The 21,004-nt window shown below is 46.7% G+C and overlaps 1 protein-coding gene across 1 annotated transcript in view; it reads left to right on the forward strand.

Annotated features, from left to right (window-relative positions):
* Positions 1–21,004, forward strand: part of PHKA2 (phosphorylase kinase, alpha 2 (liver)) — a 96,722-nt gene that overhangs the window by 49,222 nt on the left and 26,496 nt on the right. The window contains exons 9-19 of the mRNA XM_011940214.1: positions 126–179; positions 1,115–1,237; positions 4,222–4,317; positions 8,947–9,054; positions 11,411–11,489; positions 14,113–14,247; positions 14,919–15,028; positions 16,177–16,321; positions 16,889–16,967; positions 18,808–18,977; positions 20,161–20,334. Of these exons, the coding sequence (XP_011795604.1) occupies positions 126–179; positions 1,115–1,237; positions 4,222–4,317; positions 8,947–9,054; positions 11,411–11,489; positions 14,113–14,247; positions 14,919–15,028; positions 16,177–16,321; positions 16,889–16,967; positions 18,808–18,977; positions 20,161–20,334 (1,273 nt within the window). The remainder of the gene's footprint in view (positions 1–125; positions 180–1,114; positions 1,238–4,221; positions 4,318–8,946; positions 9,055–11,410; positions 11,490–14,112; positions 14,248–14,918; positions 15,029–16,176; positions 16,322–16,888; positions 16,968–18,807; positions 18,978–20,160; positions 20,335–21,004) is intronic.

The raw sequence follows: 21,004 nt of genomic DNA on the forward strand, positions 1-21,004 counted from the left end.
AAAAAAAAAAAAAAAAAAAAAAATTCACTACTAAAAGATTCATGGGAAAGAGGGTGCAGGGCTGACTTGAATTAAAATGACAAAAAAATTCCTCGGAGCTCATCGAATGCACTTTCTCTTATTAGGGGCGTTATGGATGCTGTCGCTTCCTTCGAGATGGTTATAAAACTCCAAGAGAGGTTGTATTTAAATATTGTTTCTTATCCTTCCTCAACTGTTTCATCTCTAAATTGCCACTGTGTTCTCCCTCTATTGATTATAATTATATGTTGGAATATTGGAAAGGGAAGTATTAATTTTGGAGTCAGCAAGCCTGGAGCCAGGCAATAGAATAGTATCTTCAGTAGGGACGGTGAGCTGGTCTTTTAAAACCAGCTTATAGGCCAGGTACAGTGGCCTGTAATCCCAACACTTGGGGAGGCTGAGGAGGGAGGATTGCTTGAGCCCAGGAGTTCGAGACCATTCTGGGCAACATAGTGAGACTTTGTCTCTATAAAAAAATAAAATAAACAAAATTAGTGAGACAGGCATGATGGCATGTACCTGTGGTCCCAGCACCTCAGGAGGCTGCGGTGTGGTAGGATCACTTGAGCCCAGGAGGTCAAGGCTGCAATGAGCAGAGATCATACCATTGTACTACAGCCTGGGTGACAGAGTGAGACCCTGTCTCAAAAAAATAAAAATTTCTTTAAAATTTTAAAAATAAATAAAACCAGCTTGTAGACAAGGACAACTGGTTCTGTGGCTCACACATTTTTCTTAAAGACCAACTGTGGCCTCCTCCTTGGGTTTCTTTGCCACAGTGACTAATATAATGATATAAATCAGATCATCTGCCAAACTTGGTGGTAGACATATTGCTATTTCTTTGTTAGAGATATAGGAAGCTTTAGTATAATAAACTACCAAGGAGTCTTGTGTATGTTTCTGACTTGCTTTCTGAAATGTTACCATGGCAAACTGCCAAAAACAGCATCTCATTATAGTAAAATCCTACTCATGCCAACCTCAAAGCTGTAAAAATCAGACAAGCATGGGAAACCCAGTGAGGCACAATGGTATTATGTATGTACTCTGACATCACCTTTTAAAAGTTTGACTTATTTGATTCTAGGACCCTAATCGACTGCATTATGATCCTGCTGAACTCAAGCTCTTTGAAAACATTGAATGTGAGTGGCCTGTGTTTTGGACATATTTTATAATAGATGGAGTCTTCAGTGGTGATGCTGTTCAGGTGAGAAAATGCTGGATGTGATGTTGTAAATTATTTTCATTCCACTGGTATACTGATTATTATTAGAACATAGGGTTATGCAAGAATTTAGGTCACTGTTTCGGTTATCTGTTCCCACTCAGCAAACTTTCCCAAAACTGAGTGAATTAAAGCAACAGCTATTTTATTTATTTGCTCATGATTCTGCAATTTGGGCAGAACCCAGCAGGGACAGGTTGTCTCTGCTTTACCTGCTGTCAGCTGGGATGGTTCCATGGAAGTGGAGAATCTATTTCCAAGATGGCCTCACTCACATGGACAATTGATGCTGGCTAGCAGCTGACGCTGGGAGCTCAGCTGTGCTGTTGGCTGGGGCCTTGGTTCTCCTCCACATGGCTAGCTTGGGCTTCTCACAATATTGTAGTCTCTGGGCCATTAGTTTTACATGTTGGTTGTTTCCCGCCCCCAGAACACAAAAGCAGAAGCTGCCAAGCTTCCTTAAGTGTTAGGCCCGGAACTGACAAAATGTCACTTTCGTCACATTCTGTTAAAGGGCCATCCCGTATTCAAGCGGGAGAGGACTAGACAAGGGCATGAGTACTAGGAGGCATGGTTCACCGGGGTCTAGCAAGAACAGTCCATCACAGACAGGTTTTGCTGTTGCTGTTGTTCTTTCCAGATCAGCCAGTGGTTTGCTGTCTTTAACCCTAGTTTGGGGTGCTCTTGGATAACATCTTACTTCATGTAACAGCCTCCTAACTCGAATCTCAACCTCCGGCCTGGCTCCCTGCTGTTTCCATTCTTCTCACCCATGCCAGAGTGATCTTATTAAAAGGCAAATTAGGTTATGCTACTTCCTTGCTTGAAAGCTTGCTTGAAAACCACTTCATGTGTTTTGTGGGGTTCCATATGATCTGATCCCTGCTTTTACCCCTTTAGCCTCATTTCTTAGTGCTTCTTTCTTGAGTTCTGTGATCCAAGCACACTGAAGTCCTTTCAGTCCTTCAAACAGGCCATGTGCCCTCCTCTCTTCTCAAAGGCCTAGGACATTCTTTTCTTCCCCAATTGCCCCTCCCCCTTCCCTTGGTTCAATGTAAGTGTGTCTTGTTTCAGAAAGCTTTCTCTGACCCTAAAAGCTGGGGCAGGTGCCCCTGCGCCCCACAACTATAACAGCATGGGTCACACTATGTTGTATCTCCCACTTACCTGTCAAAGGACCCTGGTAGAGGCCATCTCTCTCCAGTTCACGGGTATAGTCCCTGTGCCTAGTACTGAGTCCCTGTGCCTAGTACATAGGGACTTAGTATGTAGGACAACATACTTGTTGCCCAATGACATTTTTAATGTGGGGTCAACTTTTTTAGCGCCCACACATGAGTGAGAACGTGCAGCATCTTTCTGTGCCTGGCTTATTTCACTTAACACAATGACCTCCCATTCCATCCATGTTACTGCAAATGACAGTACATAGGCACAGGGACTCGGTAAACATTTGCTGATGCAACGCTCATTTGTTCAAGACCTATCTCTTTAGCTTCTACTTGGTACCATGCTCTGTGCTGAGCCCTGAGCATACTTCGTTGAACAGAACTTATCTGGCCTTGTGAAGCTTACATGGATGACTGACATCACAGATGCTTTGCCATTTTTTCAACGGGTTCTGATCATGTTTGGTGGGGGTGGGGATGCGCAATCAGAAATCCATTTTAGCTCTTGAAAGCTCTCCTGCTCAGGAATGCTGGGGGGCTTCAGAACCAGCAGTCAGCTGGAAATGTTAATATTTCCCCACTGTTGATGCTTTCTCTTAGGCTTCAGTGATTATCTTAGGTTTCCTGTCATTTTATCCCAGAATTGAAAGATCTCAAAAGAATTGACTTAGAATTTCAATTGTGAATAGGCTTAACAACGATGGGGGGAAGAAAACTCAGGAGAGGAAAATGACTGTGTTCAGCATCTTGTTGATTAAGCCTCATGAAATCTACTGCCCTACTACACCTTTGCTGTCTCTCACACTTGTTGCCCAATGACATTTTTAATATGGGGTCAACTTTTTTAGCGCCCACACATGAGTGAGAACATGCAGCATCTTTCTGTGCCAGGCTTATTTCACTTAACACAATGACCTCCAATTCCATCCATGTTACTGCAAATGACAGAATGTTATTCTTTTCTTATGGCTGAATAGTCATGAATGCCTCTTAAGTAGAAAACTTACCAAAAGGTGGAAATGGGATACACTGCTTAAGATACAACTTCCCCCGCAAGAAGTTTATAATCCAGTTGCTGAGACAAAATTTAAATATATGAGGGGTTAAGAATGAAGTAATTGGCCGGGCGCGGTGGCTCAAGCCTGTAATCCCAGCACTCTGGGAGGCCGAGACGGGTGGATCACGAGGTCAGGAGATCGAGACCATCCTGGCTAACATGGTGAAACCCCGTCTCTACTAAAAAATACAAAAAACTAGCCGGGCGAGGTGGCAGGCGCCTGTAGTCCCAACTACTGGGGAGGCTGAGGCAGGAGAATGGCATAAACCCGGGAGGCGGAGCTTGCAGTGAGCTGAGATCCGGCCACTGCACTCCAGCACGGGCAACCGAGCGAGACTCCGTCTCAAAAAAAAAAAAAAAAAAGAATGAAATAATTACATGATGGATTAAAGACAGAACATGAAAGACATCTGATACACGGTGTAGATATGACTACTAGAGGAATTTTGGGGAAGAAACAGCTACTGCATGATGGGTGCTCTGTCTCTCTTTCTGGAAGCATGACAGGCAGGGCTGAGCTTAGACACACTCCTAAGAGGAACAGCCGATCGTGTTTAGCTCCTCCTAACACTGTAAGTGGGCCTCCTGCACTCCTGGAGCTGAGGGTATTTGTGCATTTCTTTGCCCTGTGTCTGAACTCTAATCTGTTGCCATGAGAGCTTTTTTCCTATGTTGCACTGCTGTTACAGCATTCATGACCAGACCTCCTTCCTGCCATGGATGATGGGGCTGTTTTCCAGGTCCAAGAGTACCGAGAGGCCCTGGAGGGAATACTGATGAGAGGCAAGAATGGGATCCGCCTGGTGCCAGAACTCTACGCTGTCCCGCCTAACAAGGTAACCCAGTGGCAGGAGGCCCTTTGCACTGCTTATCTAGAAATAAGTGACTCACTGCTTGGCCTGTTGGTATTCTTTATCCCCTTTTTCGATCTAATGAATACTTTTTCTCCAAACATGGTTTCAGAAGCCTTAGGTAGGCTGGGCACGGTGGCTCACGCCTGTAATCCCAGCACTTTGGGAGGCTGAGGTGGGTGGATTACTTGTGATCAGGAGTTTGAGACCAGCCTGGCTGACATGGCGAAACCCCATCCCTACTAAAAGAAAAAAAAAACTTAGCCAAGCATGGTGGCACATGCCTGTGGTCCCAGCTACTCGGAAGGCTGAGGCAGGAGAATCACTTGAACCCGAGAGGTGGAGGTTGCAGTGAGCCGAGATCACACCACTGCACTCCAGCCTGGGCTATAGAACAAGACTCCATCTCAAAAAAAAAAAAAAAAAAAAAAAAAAAAAGCCTTAGGTAGTGTCCTGTCTATCCCAAGGAATCATGGCTTTGGAAAAATACGTGGAACATGCTTGATCACGGGTATCACGGGGAGACAGCAGTTGAAGACCTTCAAATGATACCTGTCCCTCCCTCAGCCCTGACACAGGCTCTCTAAAGAGCGTAAACCCCTGTTGTACACTGTGTTCTTACACACTTCCACAGACAAAGCCCAATGTGCAGGGGTATTGAGAATCTCTTCCTTTGATTCAAGCAGTTTGCAAGCTAGAGTTTGAGAATCAGTTAGAAGCCATTCTACATCAGGGAGAGAAAAACAGTCTAGTTCCAAGAAAATGCCCAAACATAGTTTTATTCTATCAAGTTTCCTAAATTGGGTCGTGACGGACCTATTATCTTGGCAGGAAGATTTGTCTGTCAGTATCTCATGGTTAGAAGAGAAGAATTCTTGGTTCCAGGCTGTCCCTTGGATGCTTTTGGTGCCTCAGGGCTTGATTATTGTGTTTGTGGGATGAAAAGCCCTTCAGAGGGCTGTGTCTTCCCCAAAATCGCCAGGGCCTGGAGGAAGTTGTAAGCCAGCAGAGGCCTGGCATACAGCGACTTGGGTTTAGGTGTTCTGTGGTTGAATCAGGCCCCCACACACATGGCCACAGGACTGGCATGGCCTTTTAAAGTGTCTGCCTCAGCTTGGAGAGGCTGTGGAACCTGTCAGAGCTCACACAGCACTGGGCTCCACCCTGGGGCCAAGAAGACCCCAGGTTCAGGGCCTTGCCGCCACCCCACACTGCCTCCTAATAGGTGGTCCATTTCTGTGTAATGGAAGTATCTACACAGTGGATGCTCTCACCAGGCTTCTGAAAGCAATAGTATAGTGGGCTTCTTTATTTTTCCATAGAAAATAAATTTTAAAGGAATCTGATACTTGATCCTTACGGCAAAAAAGGTACCACCGTGTATCACTTTGGGCCGTATTTCCATCTAAAAGGAACTATTATGTGTTAGATCGCTGAACCAGTTAAACCAAGTAGAAAATCAAAGGAAGGAGTTTCCATGAGAAGTAGAATGTGTCCTTGCCGGAAGCATTCAGTTTTTTGCATTTATATCAGCCCATCTGGTTCACTGGGTCGCTTGAGGTGGCTGCTTGCTCCAGGTGGGCTCACCAAGCCCCACCAGCCTGGACCCTTAGCCCTGAGCTCCGGAATGTTGATGGCCGCTCATCCCAACATGAACCACGTCATCCAAACTCTCAGGACTGATTTTGTTCCAGGGTTAAGGGCCAGACTTTGGAGAGGAACTAGTTTTCCCTCACTCTGCAGATCAGTCTAGGGAGCCTGCTAGGGCTGTGTTCCCTCTAAGCGTCCTCAGCCTAGATCCCCTGCAAATAAATACATTCCTTTTAGTACACATTCTGCAGTGTGTGCGTTGGGGCGGGGCTGGCAGTGGGGACTGGTACCTTCTAGCAGCTACATGTTCATATCCCGCTTCAGGTCGCTCCTTTCCCAGTACTGAGGTATTCAGGAAAACAGAATTGGTAATGAGCAGTCGTTTGGAACCTGGAAGCAGAGCAAGGGAAAATAAATGCCTTCAGGGTGATTTTACTTATTCTGTGGTAGAGAAGAGCCGTCCATTATACTAGATGGACGTGTTACTTACTCTGGTAAATGCCAGGTATTAAGAGCTACCCTTTTCTTTCTTGCTGATGAGCAGTGCTGACTACACATTGAAAAAATTACTCTGCGACTTTCTCTCTTCTAAACTCCACACTGACCTTTGGGTTTCTGCTTGTCATTACAATGTCCTCAGCATGTTTACGCTGGTGTGCTAGGCACCGATTTTGTACACTCTTTGACACTGATTGCATTTTGTATTGGCTCCTTCCAGATGTCAGCTGGGAAGGTTCATCAGTCACATCAATAACATGTAGAGACCACAGGGAAGGATTTCTGGACACAGGGCCACCACAGGCCCATGTGGCACCTGTGTGCAAATTAGATAAAGGGCCTCAGGGTAGCCGCAGCCCTGGGCCAGGGTGGCATGCAGCTTAGATGTGAGCCCCACTCATTTCTTCAGCTGCACTTGCTTGCGCAGGGCACCACAAGGCCCTCCGTGGACAACTGGAGACCAATGAAAGTGTCCCCGCAAACATGGATTGAGCAGCCGCTCCATGCCAGGCACCAGGCGGTACCTACTAGGGCACAAGGGTGGCTACAGTGCCAGCTCTGTCCCTGTGAGCTTGCAGGTTAGCGGGGGCCAGAAAAGCTGGTCCATGAGATGGAGGGCAGCCACAGCAGAGGCGGCAGCAAAAGCATGGCACCTTTGAGGACCTATGGGCAGTTCGGAAGGACCAGTGTGCAGAGAGGCAGAGAGGGACACCTCCATGAAGGGCAGGAGGTGTCTCGTGGGTGGGAGGAGTGCAAAACCAGGCTGTCTTGTAGACTGGACACCTTGTCTGCTCTCTATTGAATATTTCTCATTCTAGGTATCTGCAGTCCTTTTTTTTTGAGACAGTCTTACTCTGTTGCCCAGGCTGGAGTGCACTGGCGCAATCTCGGCTCACTGCAACCTCTGCCTCCCAGGTTCAAGTGATTCTCCTGCTTCAGCCTCCTGAGTAGCTGGGATTACAGGCATTTGCCACTATGCCTGACTAATTTTTGTATTTTTAGTGGAGACGGGGTTTCGCCATGTTGGGTAGGCTGGTCTCGAACTCCTGGCCTCAGGTGATCTGCCCACCTCAACCTCCCAAAGTGCTGGGATTACAGGCGTGTACCACCATGCCCGACCTTTCAGTCTTTCTTAACACGACTTACATTTCAAATAGTTTTAACATGCTACCTGATTATCATACAAGTAATTCTGTACACTACAAAACGTCTAGGATTCTGTAGAAAGAAGAAAATGTTATCTCTAATTCTACCACTCAAAGATTATGACATTTTGGAGAATCTCCTTCCACACTATTATCCTATTGGATTATTTGATCCCTAATGACATTTAATTCTGTTCAGTTCATGCACTTAAGTTTTTCTTAATGTCTACCCTATTGAAAAAATTTAAAATTTAACTAAATATGTTAATAACATCATTGATTGGCCAGGCGCGGTGGCTCACGCCTGTAATCCCAGCACTTTGGGAGGCCGAGGCGGGTGGATCACAAGATCAGGAGATCAAGACCATCCTGGCTAACACGGTGAAACCCTGTCTCTACTAAAAATAACAAAAAATTAGCCGGGCGTGGTGGCAGGCGCCTGTAGTCCCAGCTGCTCGGGAGGCTGAGGCAGGAGAATGGCATGAACCCGGGAGGCAGAGCTTGCAGTAAGCCGAGATCGCACCACTGTACTCCAGTCTGGGAGACACAGCAAGACTCCGTCTCAAAAAAAAAAAAAAAAAATCATTGATTAAATCTGCAAGCAGAAGATGAGTCCCCTCATGGTGTGTTGTTCCCCTTGGGAGAAGGATGTTTCCTATTTCCTTTGGTTGACTTATGTTTTCTGGAAGAAAAAAAGTGGTCACTGACATTACCCCCAACCAATGATGTGATGACTTAAATGTCTAAGTCCAGCATGGAGTTTAGAAGAGAGAAAGTTGCAGACTAGCTTACAATGCACAGCCAGCCCTGCCCTCCAGAAAGAACACCAACGTTTATTTTGCTGAGACAGAAGCCCCCCAGTGGGTTCAGCTTTTTGAGGCCCTAAAGGAGGGGTTGTAGGCTAGTAGTCCAAGTGTTTTTCCTCAGTAAATAGTGCCACCTTCTGGTAATTCTCTTGCATTAGGCGCACAGTTTATAAACCCCTAGGGATGGCTCCAGCGACGCACCACCACAGCTGGAGGCTGATGTTTTCCATCATTTCACCCATCAGGCAGCCAAATGTAAGCATGAGCCATGAGAGTTCTCATGGCCAGAGCCATGCACAAAGCAGGCAGGCCAAGCATCCAGTGCTGGTGGCCTTGCGTGTGCCTATAGGAAGAGCGCTTGTCCGGAACCAGGCCGCAATTTGACTTCCACCTCCGCTGCTTTATAGCCTTGCAGCCCTGAGGAAGGGGCTTGCTCCCCAGCCTCCAGGCGCCTGCACAGAATTGGCCTGGAGGATGAGTACCATTTCGTAAATCCTCAGCGCACTTCCCAGGGTCAGGTATCGTGACCATCTTATCCTCTGACTTTCTGACTTTGGATTTGTCTCTCTTTCCAGGTAGATGAAGAGTACGAGAATCCTCACACGGTAGACCGAGTTCCTATGGGGAAGGTCCCTCATCTGTGGGGCCAATCCTTGTACATCCTCAGCTCGCTGTTGGCAGAGGTAGGGGGCTTAGTGGCCTCACAGACTGGAAACCATGTGATTGGAGGTGCAGGGAACCCCGGAAGGGCATAGGGACTCTCTGCCAGGGGTGCGTGTGGATGTCTTTTGCATCTTCATGCGTTTAAGGTCAACTGGACCGTGTTGGCTCCGGGGCTTGACTCCTGGCCTTGACTCCCGGCCTTGTGTGTCCGTATTTCCATTAAACCAGCTCAGGTCCATGAGGGCCCAGCACTCCACTTCATCCCCTGCCAGCATTCCTCCTCTGTGGCTAGAATCTGTTCCAGTTGATGGTCAGAGGAGCTGGAAGCTTCTCGGCCAGGATTGTTAGCACATCTGATCCTAGAAGATAAAAGATTTGGGAAACAACTAGATTGGCCCCTAGCTGCCCCTGCCCCAGTCCTAGGCACAGGAAGCACAAGGACCACAGATTTCTACAGAAAGAGGCGGTGGGCCGGATTTTCTCTGGTGAATTTTGTGTCAGGTGTTCCCCCGGACAACCCGCAGCACCCTTGCTTCTGCGGACAACTGCCTCTTGACTCCTTTCTTTTTGTTCAGCATTGACTTGTCCCCAGGCTTTTGTTTCAATATGCAAATACTTTGGAGCCACCTCAAATGAATCTCCCAGTCCTCAGTGTGAGTGACCTTGTCAGATGGGCTGTTGTTCCTGAGAGGGTCCTGCCCAGCTGAGTGCTTGGGCTGGACCCCGAGGAGGCAGGAAGGGGAAGGAGCCCAGGGAAGGGCTGAGGGGCTGCCAGGCTCTAGTAAAGGCAGAAGGGGCGGTGGGTCAGCATGCCACCGGGTTCCTAGAGTGTCAAAGCCCAGGATGAAAGGTACCACTGTGGAAGCAGCCCTCAGGAACGCTGCCTGCCGAGCTGGAGCAGTTGTTTTACAGGTACCTCAAGACTCCCCAGTATCATGGTCATGTCCTTGGAGTAGGGGCTGTGTCTTCCACTCCTGTCTTTATCAGTAGGGAAAATGCATGTATCTCCTTTGAAAGCCAGCCCTGTCTCTCACTAGTTCTCTGACTCTGTGCAGGTCTCTAATCTCTCTGGGCTTCGGTTTCCTCATGTGTAAAATGAAAAGGTTGGACTTGATCATCTCTGCGATACCTTGCAGCTCTGATTTCTGTATCAGTGAGATGGGAAACGAGTAACTCCCCTCCCCTGCTTTCTCCTCTCTGATGTAAAGGCTTTCTCTGGGCCCAGCACTAGGTCCAGTTCCTCCTCAGAACTCCCAGAACACCTTGATCTTCTCTCTCAGGGCTCGGATCATTTGTAGAAAGTGCGAGGAGGTACATATTCAAAGAGAATACTTTGCAAGGGAGTGGGGGTGGGGGGACCAAGTCCCCACTCAGCCACTTCCCTTGGGTCATTACCTTGGTTTCCTCACCTGTACAGTGGTGGTGGTAGGGTGGGGGCCAAGGTGTTCCCCTAAAGGTTTGATGAAAAATCACTGACATGAGGCAGATTGATTAATAAGAAAAAAGGGCATGCAGATGTACTCAACATGTATGCACAGGAGCCTTCAGAATGAAGACCCCAAGATCTAGGGGAAATTTTCCATTTTTATGCATAGTTTCAACAAAATATGGACAGCTGTGTAGAAATGTGATTAGACAAAAAGGGCCTGATCGAATGCTAATGGACCAAGTAGGGAAACCCAGCGAGGCCTTTCTGTGCAGAGCTCCTTACTTCTGGGGGTGTGGCAGGACCCTCCCTGGGCTGGGGCCCTTATGACCTACAGCCAAACAAGGTGTGTCAGGGAATTTTTTATGGCCAGTTTTTACAGAGAATATTTTTAGGTTTTGTGGCTGGCTTGGGGAAAAAGGATTCTGGTTTCTATGCCTGCCTTGGGGAAGAAGGATTCTAGTTTCTGTGGTGCCTCCAGAAGAATGGACTGAGAGAGGGAGGCAGGAGAAGGTCAGAGGAAAACTTTTGCTACTGAGGCTGCTGCTGAGGTCTTCGTTTTGGAGATGTTGTTTTCTGAGCCCCAAAAGTAGTACTTACCTGTCAGGAGGCATAAATGTGACAGTGCACATACAGTGGCTCAACACAACGCCTGGCATGTTACTGAGAGCTCAGAAAGTATTGGTTATCATTCTTTTTGCTCATACAAGATGGTGGCATATTCCACGAGCCCTAGAGAGCTAGGCACAAAAATGCAATATGTTTATCAGTGGCAATTTGAATGACGTTACTCTGTTTCACAGAAAATAAGCAATTGACTCGAAAAAATATAAAGAAAAAAGTCTTGACTATGTTGAGCCCCAAAATATTTCATTTTCACACTTCAGGTTAAGATGATATCTTAGTTAATCAATATTTCATGGTGTTAATAATGCTCCTCTTTTCCATAGGGATTCCTTGCCACTGGTGAAATCGATCCCTTAAATAGAAGATTTTCCACTTCAGTCAAACCTGATGTTGTAGTACAAGGTTTGTGAGCGTGTTTACTATTCATATTTAACTTTGTAAAACCAATGTTATTTTAATTCAGATGGTTGCCTAGTTTCTTATTTAATTTTTTTAAAGTGTGTATGTGCCTATGCTTTAGCATGTAGCAGTTCTGTGAGATGCGTTATATAACTCAGTGGCTCCCAAAGGCAACAGAATTCTTCCCAACCACAAAACGACTTTCTACAAAGCAATTGTTTTCTTGAATATAAACTTTGATTGCAACTGGGGCACAAGTGGTTCATTGCTTATCATTTTTCATCATCGTTATTCTTTGAAAAATAGAGCCTAAGTCTGGTGAAAACTCAGAATCCAACTGAGGGTCATTCATTCCTTCCTTGGAGTCCTGACGTCTTTCTGCCTTTCACCTGTGTCCACCTTTCCTCTCCCTCCTCTCCAGCCAGCCCTTCTGGAGAGGGAGGAAACCAGCCCGGGCTGCTGCTGCCCTCTGCCTAGCCAAGTGATTTCACGCTTCTGTGCCTCAGGGTGCCAGGACTTGAGCTCCCTCACTGGGGCTTCCTAAGATGTACTGAGGCTGCAGTGGGGAAAGTGCTTGCTGTAGTGCCTGGCCTGTGGTGTGCGCCCGGGTGGAGCAGTTCTCTTCCTACCTTCCCTCTTAGGGAGGACCTGGCAGTCCAGTAACATTCTGTGCCCCGTAGAGCGCACCAGCTAATGCCATAGCACGTTGTGTGTACACCGTATTGCCCCCGAGGCTGTACATTTCTTAATGACAAGGTCCATATCATTCTTGCAGTTTCTATGTTGATTGGCACATACGCACCCATATGTTGAAAACAGTGATTGAACAAATGACAAGCATTTCTGTGTGGCCACTGGCTCATTTTGCTTTGGGAACTCATGCTGTGGTGAGATGAGCTGATATCACCCAGTCAGTAGAGCCATGAGATACACCTGTCACAGCATTCTGATTAGGTAAAGTTTGTGATGATCATCATCTCCACATTACACACGAGGCTTAGAAGTTAACCCGCTCCCTTAAGGACCCACAGCTGGCAGCTGCAGGTGTGAACCCATTCCTGACTTCCAGGTGGACTGATCCAGCTGGACTCCATTGTCCCTGCTCTAAGCCAGAGCATGTCCTGCTAATTCTTCCCTTGAATCTATTAAGACCGTTTTTCCAGCTGCAGTCTGGGACACTTTAATGGGTGTTGACCAGCATTTCTTTAATAGAACAGTGTAGAAATTCCCAGAAGGGCAGGCACAGAGTAGGGGAAGTGCAGTTTCAGAAACTTTGCCACATCCAGCTGCACAGATCATGAGGCTCCCAGGTCTCCCCCAAAACCACCGCACTAAAGGAGTTACTCCTACAGAGAGTGGCTGCTGGCGTTTCGATAAATGTGGATTCAAGTCATGCCTGTCATTGGAAGCTTTAGAAGAGACAGGTGTTAAGGGAAGCCACCCAGCCAGCCCTGCATGGCTGATGTTCCCATTTCCGGAGGGCCTGGGAGTTTAGGTTTCAGTGCACGTGCAGCTGTAACTGGCCGGTTGAGCATGCAAGGCTTCCCTGGGGACTTGTTGTGAAGGTCAGATGAGATAGTGGATATTAAAATACTTAAAAAGGCATCAAGTGCTATGTAAATATAAAGAGGTGACACTCAGCTCTCAGCTGCATGTGTATGTATTGTACATTCCGGCCCCGCCAGCCTGTGAGTACAGTAGTCAATCCTGCACTGCCCTGAGCCTCTCCAGCTCCCAGAGGACTCCGCCGCAGCTGGACACGGCACCAACCTTTCTCCCTGTGGCCGTGCTCCCCTTTTCTAGTCCCGTCCCTGTACTCCTTCCCTTTGCCACAGCACTGTCCCTTCTCGGAAGGCCAGCGGTACTAGTACAGCAGGTGCAGCCTAGCCGATCCTGGGTGGTCCCTAGTGACGGCCTCCCTCCTCCATGGGCCGCCAGGTCCCAGGCACAGTCAGCTCCCTGCCTGCTGGAGAGCTAGGTGCCCAGGCTCTCCCACCAGAGATGGGGCCCAGGCCAGCCCTGGGGTGCTTTTTCCCCACCAGTGGGGCCCTGTGTGGGAGTTCTGAATGGGCCAGGCTGCTCCACTACCACCAGTATCCCCACTCACAGACCCATTTTACTTTCTCTAGAGGGAAGGATGTCCCCTCAGTCAGAGCATCCCCTGCCAGTAGGCGCACCCATCTTACTCTTCTTTTCCCCCGTCCTTTGGGAGCAGGGGCACAGGCTTCTGGCATCCCGTAAGTGGAGCTGTTTCCACTCCTGACCCTGCACAAAAAGGGACACCAGGCAGGTTTAGAATAGATGCAGACCCAGAGAGAGGCAAGACATTACTTGAGATGGGGCATTTTGGCTTGGGACTTATTGAGGACAATTTCTAGAAGTCTCCTGTCAGACTATCTCGCACATTGAGGGTACTTGGTAAATAGGCATCAAGGTTGTTGAGGGGTGGCAAGGACAGAAGGGGGAGGAGCAGCAGGATGAACACTGTCATTTCCAGAGCCAGTCATTGCATGGAAGAGCATGCTAATGTGTATGCCAGCAGGCAGAAGAGGGCAGTAAGGAACACGCTTCCATGTGAAGAGATAAGAGTCATAAGCTAACGCTCATTCTGTGTTCTTGTTTACAGTTACTGTTTTGGCAGAAAACAATCACATTAAGGACTTGTTGAGGAAACACGGGGTGAACGTCCAGAGTATCGCGGACATTCATCCAATTCAAGTTCAGCCGGGCCGGATTCTTAGTCACATATATGCCAAGCTTGGTAGGTTTGGGGAAATTTCCTGGGCCTTTTTGGCATGGGGGCATCTCGGTTCTAGATTTGGGGTCTGAGGGAGACTGTGATATACATAAAGACTTGGACAAAATACTAAAGCAGGCAGTTCCACCGCTTCGATGTGAAGAGGAACGGGCGAACCAGCACGTTCTCACACCCGTTCAGTGGGCACCGTCGCAGGTGGCCAAGCATTCACTGGATCTGTTGTAAAGTAAGGAGCCACCTTGGAGAATTTACAATTGGAAAAGTCATTTGTGTCTTGATAATGTTCCTCATATTTACCTTTAGTATCAGAAAATGCTTATTTACACATTAAAATGGGAGGAGGTTCTCTACGCTTTTTCTAGAATCTGACTTTGTTTACTATTATGGCTCAATACTAAATAAATCAAAAGTAAACGTTCTATAGTCCTTTTAGTAGTTTTATTCCATGCATTTCCAACCGGGTACTGTTCATATACATTCATGAAAAAAAGAGGGGTGGGATTTGTTTTAATATGCGCTTCGTGCCATTTTAAAGGAGGATGATGGCAGTAGAAGAACCAAGCCCCAAAGTGGGTTGTCTAATCTAGAAACAAGCTCAGTCTTATCCTGAGTTGCCTGCATTACTTGTTACCATATTTCCTCTAATTCCGATTTCTCTTTTACTTTTCAAACAGGACGAAATAAGAATATGAATTTGAGTGGGCGACCGTATCGACATATTGGTGTCCTTGGAACCTCTAAACTATATGTGATTAGGAACCAAATCTTTACTTTTACACCCCAGGTGAGGAGAGCAGGCCAACGAGCATCTTTTTTTTATTAAGTTCTCTTTGCTGTCTGGTAAGCTTTTTTCCTGTGCATATGACAGAATTCTGCACGCGTAGGTTCAAATAGAGACATATGAAATGACACCCAGTGCCTAATACAAGTCTGCCCGTAGTAGGTGCTCAGTAAATGCTGATTGAGACAGGTGTGCCATCACTTCCGGTCATGAATATTAGTGAAATTCAGACTGCTTTAGAAGTTTGCTGTTGACATGTTGTCACTTGACTCACAGCCCTTGTGCCCCTAATCACAATCATCTCTGACCCTTTGCAAGCTGTCAGACCTTCTGTGTAACACACAGCCAGGCTGATTTTCTGGGCACACCCCCACTTACCGGGCTACTGAGTATACTGATTATGGAACTTATCTGCAGAGCTTTGGTTTCCAAAGAAAACTAGTCCTGTGGAAGTACATAAAAAATGTTTTTCACCCATTTGGGCAGCTAGAAAGACCAACAGTGGGATCGCTTTGGCAGCGTGGGGCACAGCCCCCACTTACCTGGGCACAGGGTTGGTCATGGGGTCTTGGGTCAAGCTTCTGTTTCATCCTAGCCCCTGCTGCTCACTGAAATCTTGCGAGCTATTTCCCTTAGTGACAAATTGCAGTCCAGAGCTAAGCATGCACTAGTCCAGAGGCCAAGAGAACAATTTGATTTGTTCTCAACATCAGGCAGCAGTGTCTTTAGTTGACATTAACCAAAGCCATCAATCAGGTAAACAGAGCGTCCACCTCTCACCTGCTCATAGTGCCCCCACTTGGAAAGCATTTTCGAACCCATAGCCCTGGAAGGAGCAGGAATTAAGGAGTTATTGATTTGCTTTCAGAGACAGCGGTGTTGGGCAAGATACTTAAATCCCCATCTGAGGAGCCGAAAATAAATCTAGCAGTGCACCTCTCCCTTCTGCACTACGGCGACAGCTCACAGGCAGGCAGCAGACTGATTTGTCTGATCTTGAGCAGGGCAGCCCCATGGCTGGGTGGATTGAAACCAGTACTGAGCCTCTTGCCTGGTAATAAAACCCCAGGATTAGTGCTGAGCTGAGTTGTCAGCTGGTGTTTCCAGGTAAACAAAGGGTGGCCGTTTACCCAGCCTCTTCTGACTTTCAGTTCACCGACCAGCATCACTTCTACCTGGCCCTCGACAATGAGATGATCGTGGAGATGCTAAGGATCGAGCTGGCCTACCTGTGCACCTGCTGGAGGATGACGGGCAGACCCACGCTCACCTTCCCTATCAGCCGCACCATGCTTAGTAACTCCAGGGATTTCAGCAGGCTCCCTCCTGCCCCAGGGGTGGTTTGGGCTCTTACAAATGTTTAAAATGGCCGGGCGCGGTGGCTCAAGCCTGTAATCCCAGCACTTTGGGAGGCCGAGACGGGCGGATCACGAGGTCAGGAGATCGAGACCATCCTGGCTAACACGGTGAAACCCCGTCTCAAAAAAAAAAAAAAAAAAAACTAGCCGGGCGAGGTGGCGGGCGCCTGTAGTCCCAGCTACTCGGGAGGCTGAGGCAGGAGAATGGCGTAAACCCGGGAGGCGGAGCTTGCAGTGAGCTGAGATCCGGCCACTGCACTCCAGCCCGGGCCACAGAGCAGGACTCCATCTCAAAAAAAAAAAAAAAAAAAAAAATGTTTAAAATGGCTCCCATGGCCAGAACGAAGCACTGAAGGGGCTTCTTAGCAGTTTGGTTTCTTATCTCGGGAATCTTCTATGCCAGAAATATTTTAATTAGATGGTGTTGATGAAAATGTTTCAGTGCATAACAGGGGGAAAGAAAAGTCTTCCCAGACTAAACTAATTCATCAGTTTTTTTCCTTAGCAAATGATGGCTCAGACATTCATTCTGCTGTGCTTTCCACAATTAGAAAACTAGAGGATGGATATTTTGGAGGAGCCAGGTAATTTGTGATTTAAAAAAAAAAGTAAGAGTAGCACTGACCTTTCTTAAAGTCCTTTGCTGCCCTTGTCCCGTTTTTCATATTGATTGTTGAACCTAAAAGCATGCAGTTTTAGAGTAAGCAGGAAGGTAACACTTCTCTAATCCAGTCTCCCATGTGAAACTGGGCTCATCTCTGAAACAGCACGCGGCTGGTATCTTTTAAGCTTTACTTGCACCAGGAGGCCTCAGACATAGGGAGGTGAACCATCAAGTCCCTCTGAAACGTCTGTTCTTGGAATGCATGTATGGAATTCTGTGTATGTTTCTGTTAAAAGGTGTGGAAAGAAATACTCAGTGCCTGGGATCCGGCAGGTGCCCAATAAACGCTCCTTGCACTGACTTGAATATGCTATCATCTTAAGATTCATTTGCAGGACTTGGCAAATTCCTTAGAGCCCTTAGAGCAGAGCACCTGAATGAGTCTGCGTAGGTCACTGTCCGCTCACCCCTGTGGAATGAGCCCCCTTCTGGTTTACAGGCCCCAAGTAGGGCAGACGCACCCAGGCATTATGCTTAAGCATCTTGAGTGATACAGGGCTTGTCCTCCAGGAATACTGCTTCCATTTTTGTGCCCTCTGCTGTTACAAGGCAGAGGGCTTCTCTGTAGTGTCTATTCTCTCATCTCCCTCTACCCCCTAGGATATACCAGAAGGGCCCCAAGAGAACACTGTGGACCAGGCACGGGGGCTCACACTTAATCCCAGCACTTTGGGAGGCTGAGGCAGGCAGATCACCTGAGGTCAGAAGTTTGAGACCAGTCTGGCCAACATAGCAAAACCCTGTCTCTACTAAAAATACAAAAATTAGCCAGGCATGGTGGTGCACGCCTGTAGTCCCAGCCACTCGGGAGGCTGAGGCAGGAGAATCGCTTGAACCCAGTAGGTGGAGGCTGCAGTGAGCCAAGATCATACCACTGCACTCTAGCCTGGGTGACAGAAGGAGACTCCATCTCAAAAAAAAAAAAAAAAAAGAGAATCTCACGTATAGCCCAGTGTAGCTTTTCCAGGACTCAGGGAGGCTTCTGTTTGGTCCCTGATAGAATGCCAGTTGCTAAAACTTTTGGAGTTGAAGTCGCCCTTTTTTCTCATAGCGTCTCACCCCAGGGACACTGCTACCACAGCAAAGTCACTCATTTTTTTAAAATTATGGTTAAGCACCTTGAAATCGCTCCCAGCATGTGGGGGTGGACCTGCAGAACCTCAGAGCCCAGGCTGTCAAACCCAGCTTCCAGCTTTCATTGGAACTGTGCCCAGCCTAAAGTGATAGGGCCACTCAGGACTCCTGCTCCAGTCTGGGGATGGCTTCCCCATCGGATTCCTTCTAGAGGGACCCTGACCTCTTCCATCATAGCACCCCTGGCCCTGTGTGACGGTGTTTCGTGGTAGGGACTCATAAATAATAGAATGAGTGTGCCCAGAGAATCACTGCTTCTGGGCCAGTCGTTTTGGGGGAGAAAAACAAAACAAAAACATTGGGTTGGTTCTGTTTAAGAGCAGTTTGCTCGATATGTTTTGTCAAACTGTTGGTTGGTTCAGTAAAATAGATTCTTATTTGTGTTGGGAGTAAGAAGTCAGTGTGATTCATTTGGCTTTTAATATGCTGTGCGCGTTCGCTTCATACTTGCTATTGAATTTTTGTTTGAATGTCTTGGCTGACCGCTTATATGGGGCAATCTGCAGAGTAATATATGTATTGATTCCGCAGAAGCACCACATGGTTGTGCAAAAGTCTCTCAGTGATTCATAATAGAAGGTTATCCACACACTACCTATGTCCCTAACCCGGTGTCTTCTTGGCAGAGTAAAATTAGGGAACCTTTCGGAATTTCTCACCACATCGTTCTACACATATCTGACTTTCCTGGATCCAGACTGTGATGAGAAGTTGTTTGATGATGCCAGCGAAGGGACTTTCAGTCCTGATAGTGATTCAGATTTGGTAGGATATCTGGAAGACACCTGTAATCAAGGTACGGCTTGAAATGCTTTTGTGGGTAGTTCGCTGAATTTATTTAAACTTTAGTATTGTGATAAAATTGCCCTAAGACTCAAATACAATGATTGATAATTAAAAACAAGGAAAAATGAAACAAAAAAGAGCCTTCTGAAACTTGCATATATTAAAATGAATAAAATGCCAGTTTAAAAACCGAAACTGCAAATGATGTCCTTGAAAGTGGGGCGTTTTTAAACCTAGAAGGACAAAGAGTTTCAGGAATGGAGACTTTTTTTATTTTTTTTTTCTCTCTCTCTCTTTTTTTTTTTTTGTAATTGTTGTTGTTGTTGTTGTTTGTTTTTGAGACAGGGTCTCGCTGTTGCCCAGGCGGGAGTACAGTGGCATGATCATGGCTCACTGCAGCCTCGACCTCCTGGGCTCAAGCAGTCCTCCCACCTCAGCCTCCCAAGTGGCTAAGACTATAGGCCTGCAGGGAAGCATCACCATACCCAGCTAATTGTTTTATATTTTATAGAGATGGGGTCTCCTTGTGTTGCCCTGGCTGGTCTTGAACTCCTGGGCTGTACTGATCAGCCTACCTCGGCCTCCCAAAGTGCTGGGATTATAGGCAGGAGCCACTATGGCTGGCCAGGAATGGGGACTTTGCACAGAATACATACATTCTGAAGACAGAAACATACTGCTTGAATTTTCAAAGGAGTGGTAAAATGATCTAGGTTTGGTTGGATATGAGTGATGAAACCCTGTGGATATAACATTTCTTATTCTGAATAAGGTTTTGAGGTGATCTGTTTTTCACTTTTCGATAGTAGTTGGAATTAGGACTGGGAGTTCCATAAGGCTTAGCTCACTCATGACAAATTAAAACAAAAAGCCCAGACTTCGGCTGCTATCCTTCAGGCTGTCTTACATATGATTCAGTTCATCTTGGGAGGACGAGATGTAAACACTATCTTGACCGGTAGTTTTTTTTCCTTGAATGAAATTTTTCCAAACAGTAAACTTCTACACACATACATTGTCTCTGTAAATCTCTTCTTACTCTTCGGGAGTGAGTGGGAGTGCAAATATCGATATCTCAATGTTGTCATCTGCTAAGCCTACTTGGTGCTACTTGCTACCTGTGGTCACTATTGTGCAGCCATATTTCTGCAGCTTGGTTTCATTGGCTCTTTTTCTTGCTTGTCCAATTACAGAAAGCCAAGACGAACTTGACCAGTATATCAACCACCTTCTGCAAAGCACATCATTGAGGTCCTATCTGCCTCCTCTTTGTAAGAACACAGAAGACCGCCATGTCTTCAGTGCTATCCACTCCACGAGGGACATCCTTTCTGTGATGGCAAAAGCAAAGGGTTTGGAAGTTCCATGTATGTTATTAACTCTTTTCTGCCTGTTAAAATACCTTCTTTTATCAAAGTAATGCAGGGACATAATTTAAAAGCCAAAGAATCCTAGAAGACAACAAAATGCCCCCCACATCCTTCTACTTAGAGGTAACCACTTTCAACTCTTTTAGCTCTTTCTTCTGGTATATACATATCTCCATATTTCTCAAATAATGTGTGCATACTGCTGTCTTCACATGCATTGACTTGATTCGGTACCTGTTGACTTTTGATTATGTGGGTAAGGATCTGGCTGTCTTAAATCACCACTCTTCTGCTTCACTGCCCCTAACCCACCACGGAGTTAAAGTTTAGTTAAATCAGTATTCACTGTTTATATCATTGTATGTATGCAAATATTACTTCCAACTGAGCATTATAGTATACTCTGATTATATTCCCGTTTTGACTGTTTGTTTTCTCTAAAGGTAAAGTTGCCCTGGCTTTTCATTTGCTTCGCTTTCTTTCTACATCTCCCAGTGGCCTCGCAATACAAATTTCCACAAGCTCAGTCGTATCAGTGAATCTCTCAATTCCACTGCCTTTCTTAGAGTCCACGAGTCTCCTTCTATGTGGGCTGACTGCGCTCTAGGCCTGTTCCCTGGCTTGTCTCCTTAGTTGGATTCCCTGGTTCCTGAATCTGTTGTGTTCC

Source organism: Colobus angolensis, unplaced genomic scaffold (genome assembly GCF_000951035.1).
Source record: "Colobus angolensis palliatus isolate OR3802 unplaced genomic scaffold, Cang.pa_1.0 Scaffold188, whole genome shotgun sequence".
In the NCBI taxonomy this organism is placed as follows: Eukaryota; Metazoa; Chordata; class Mammalia; order Primates; family Cercopithecidae; genus Colobus; species Colobus angolensis.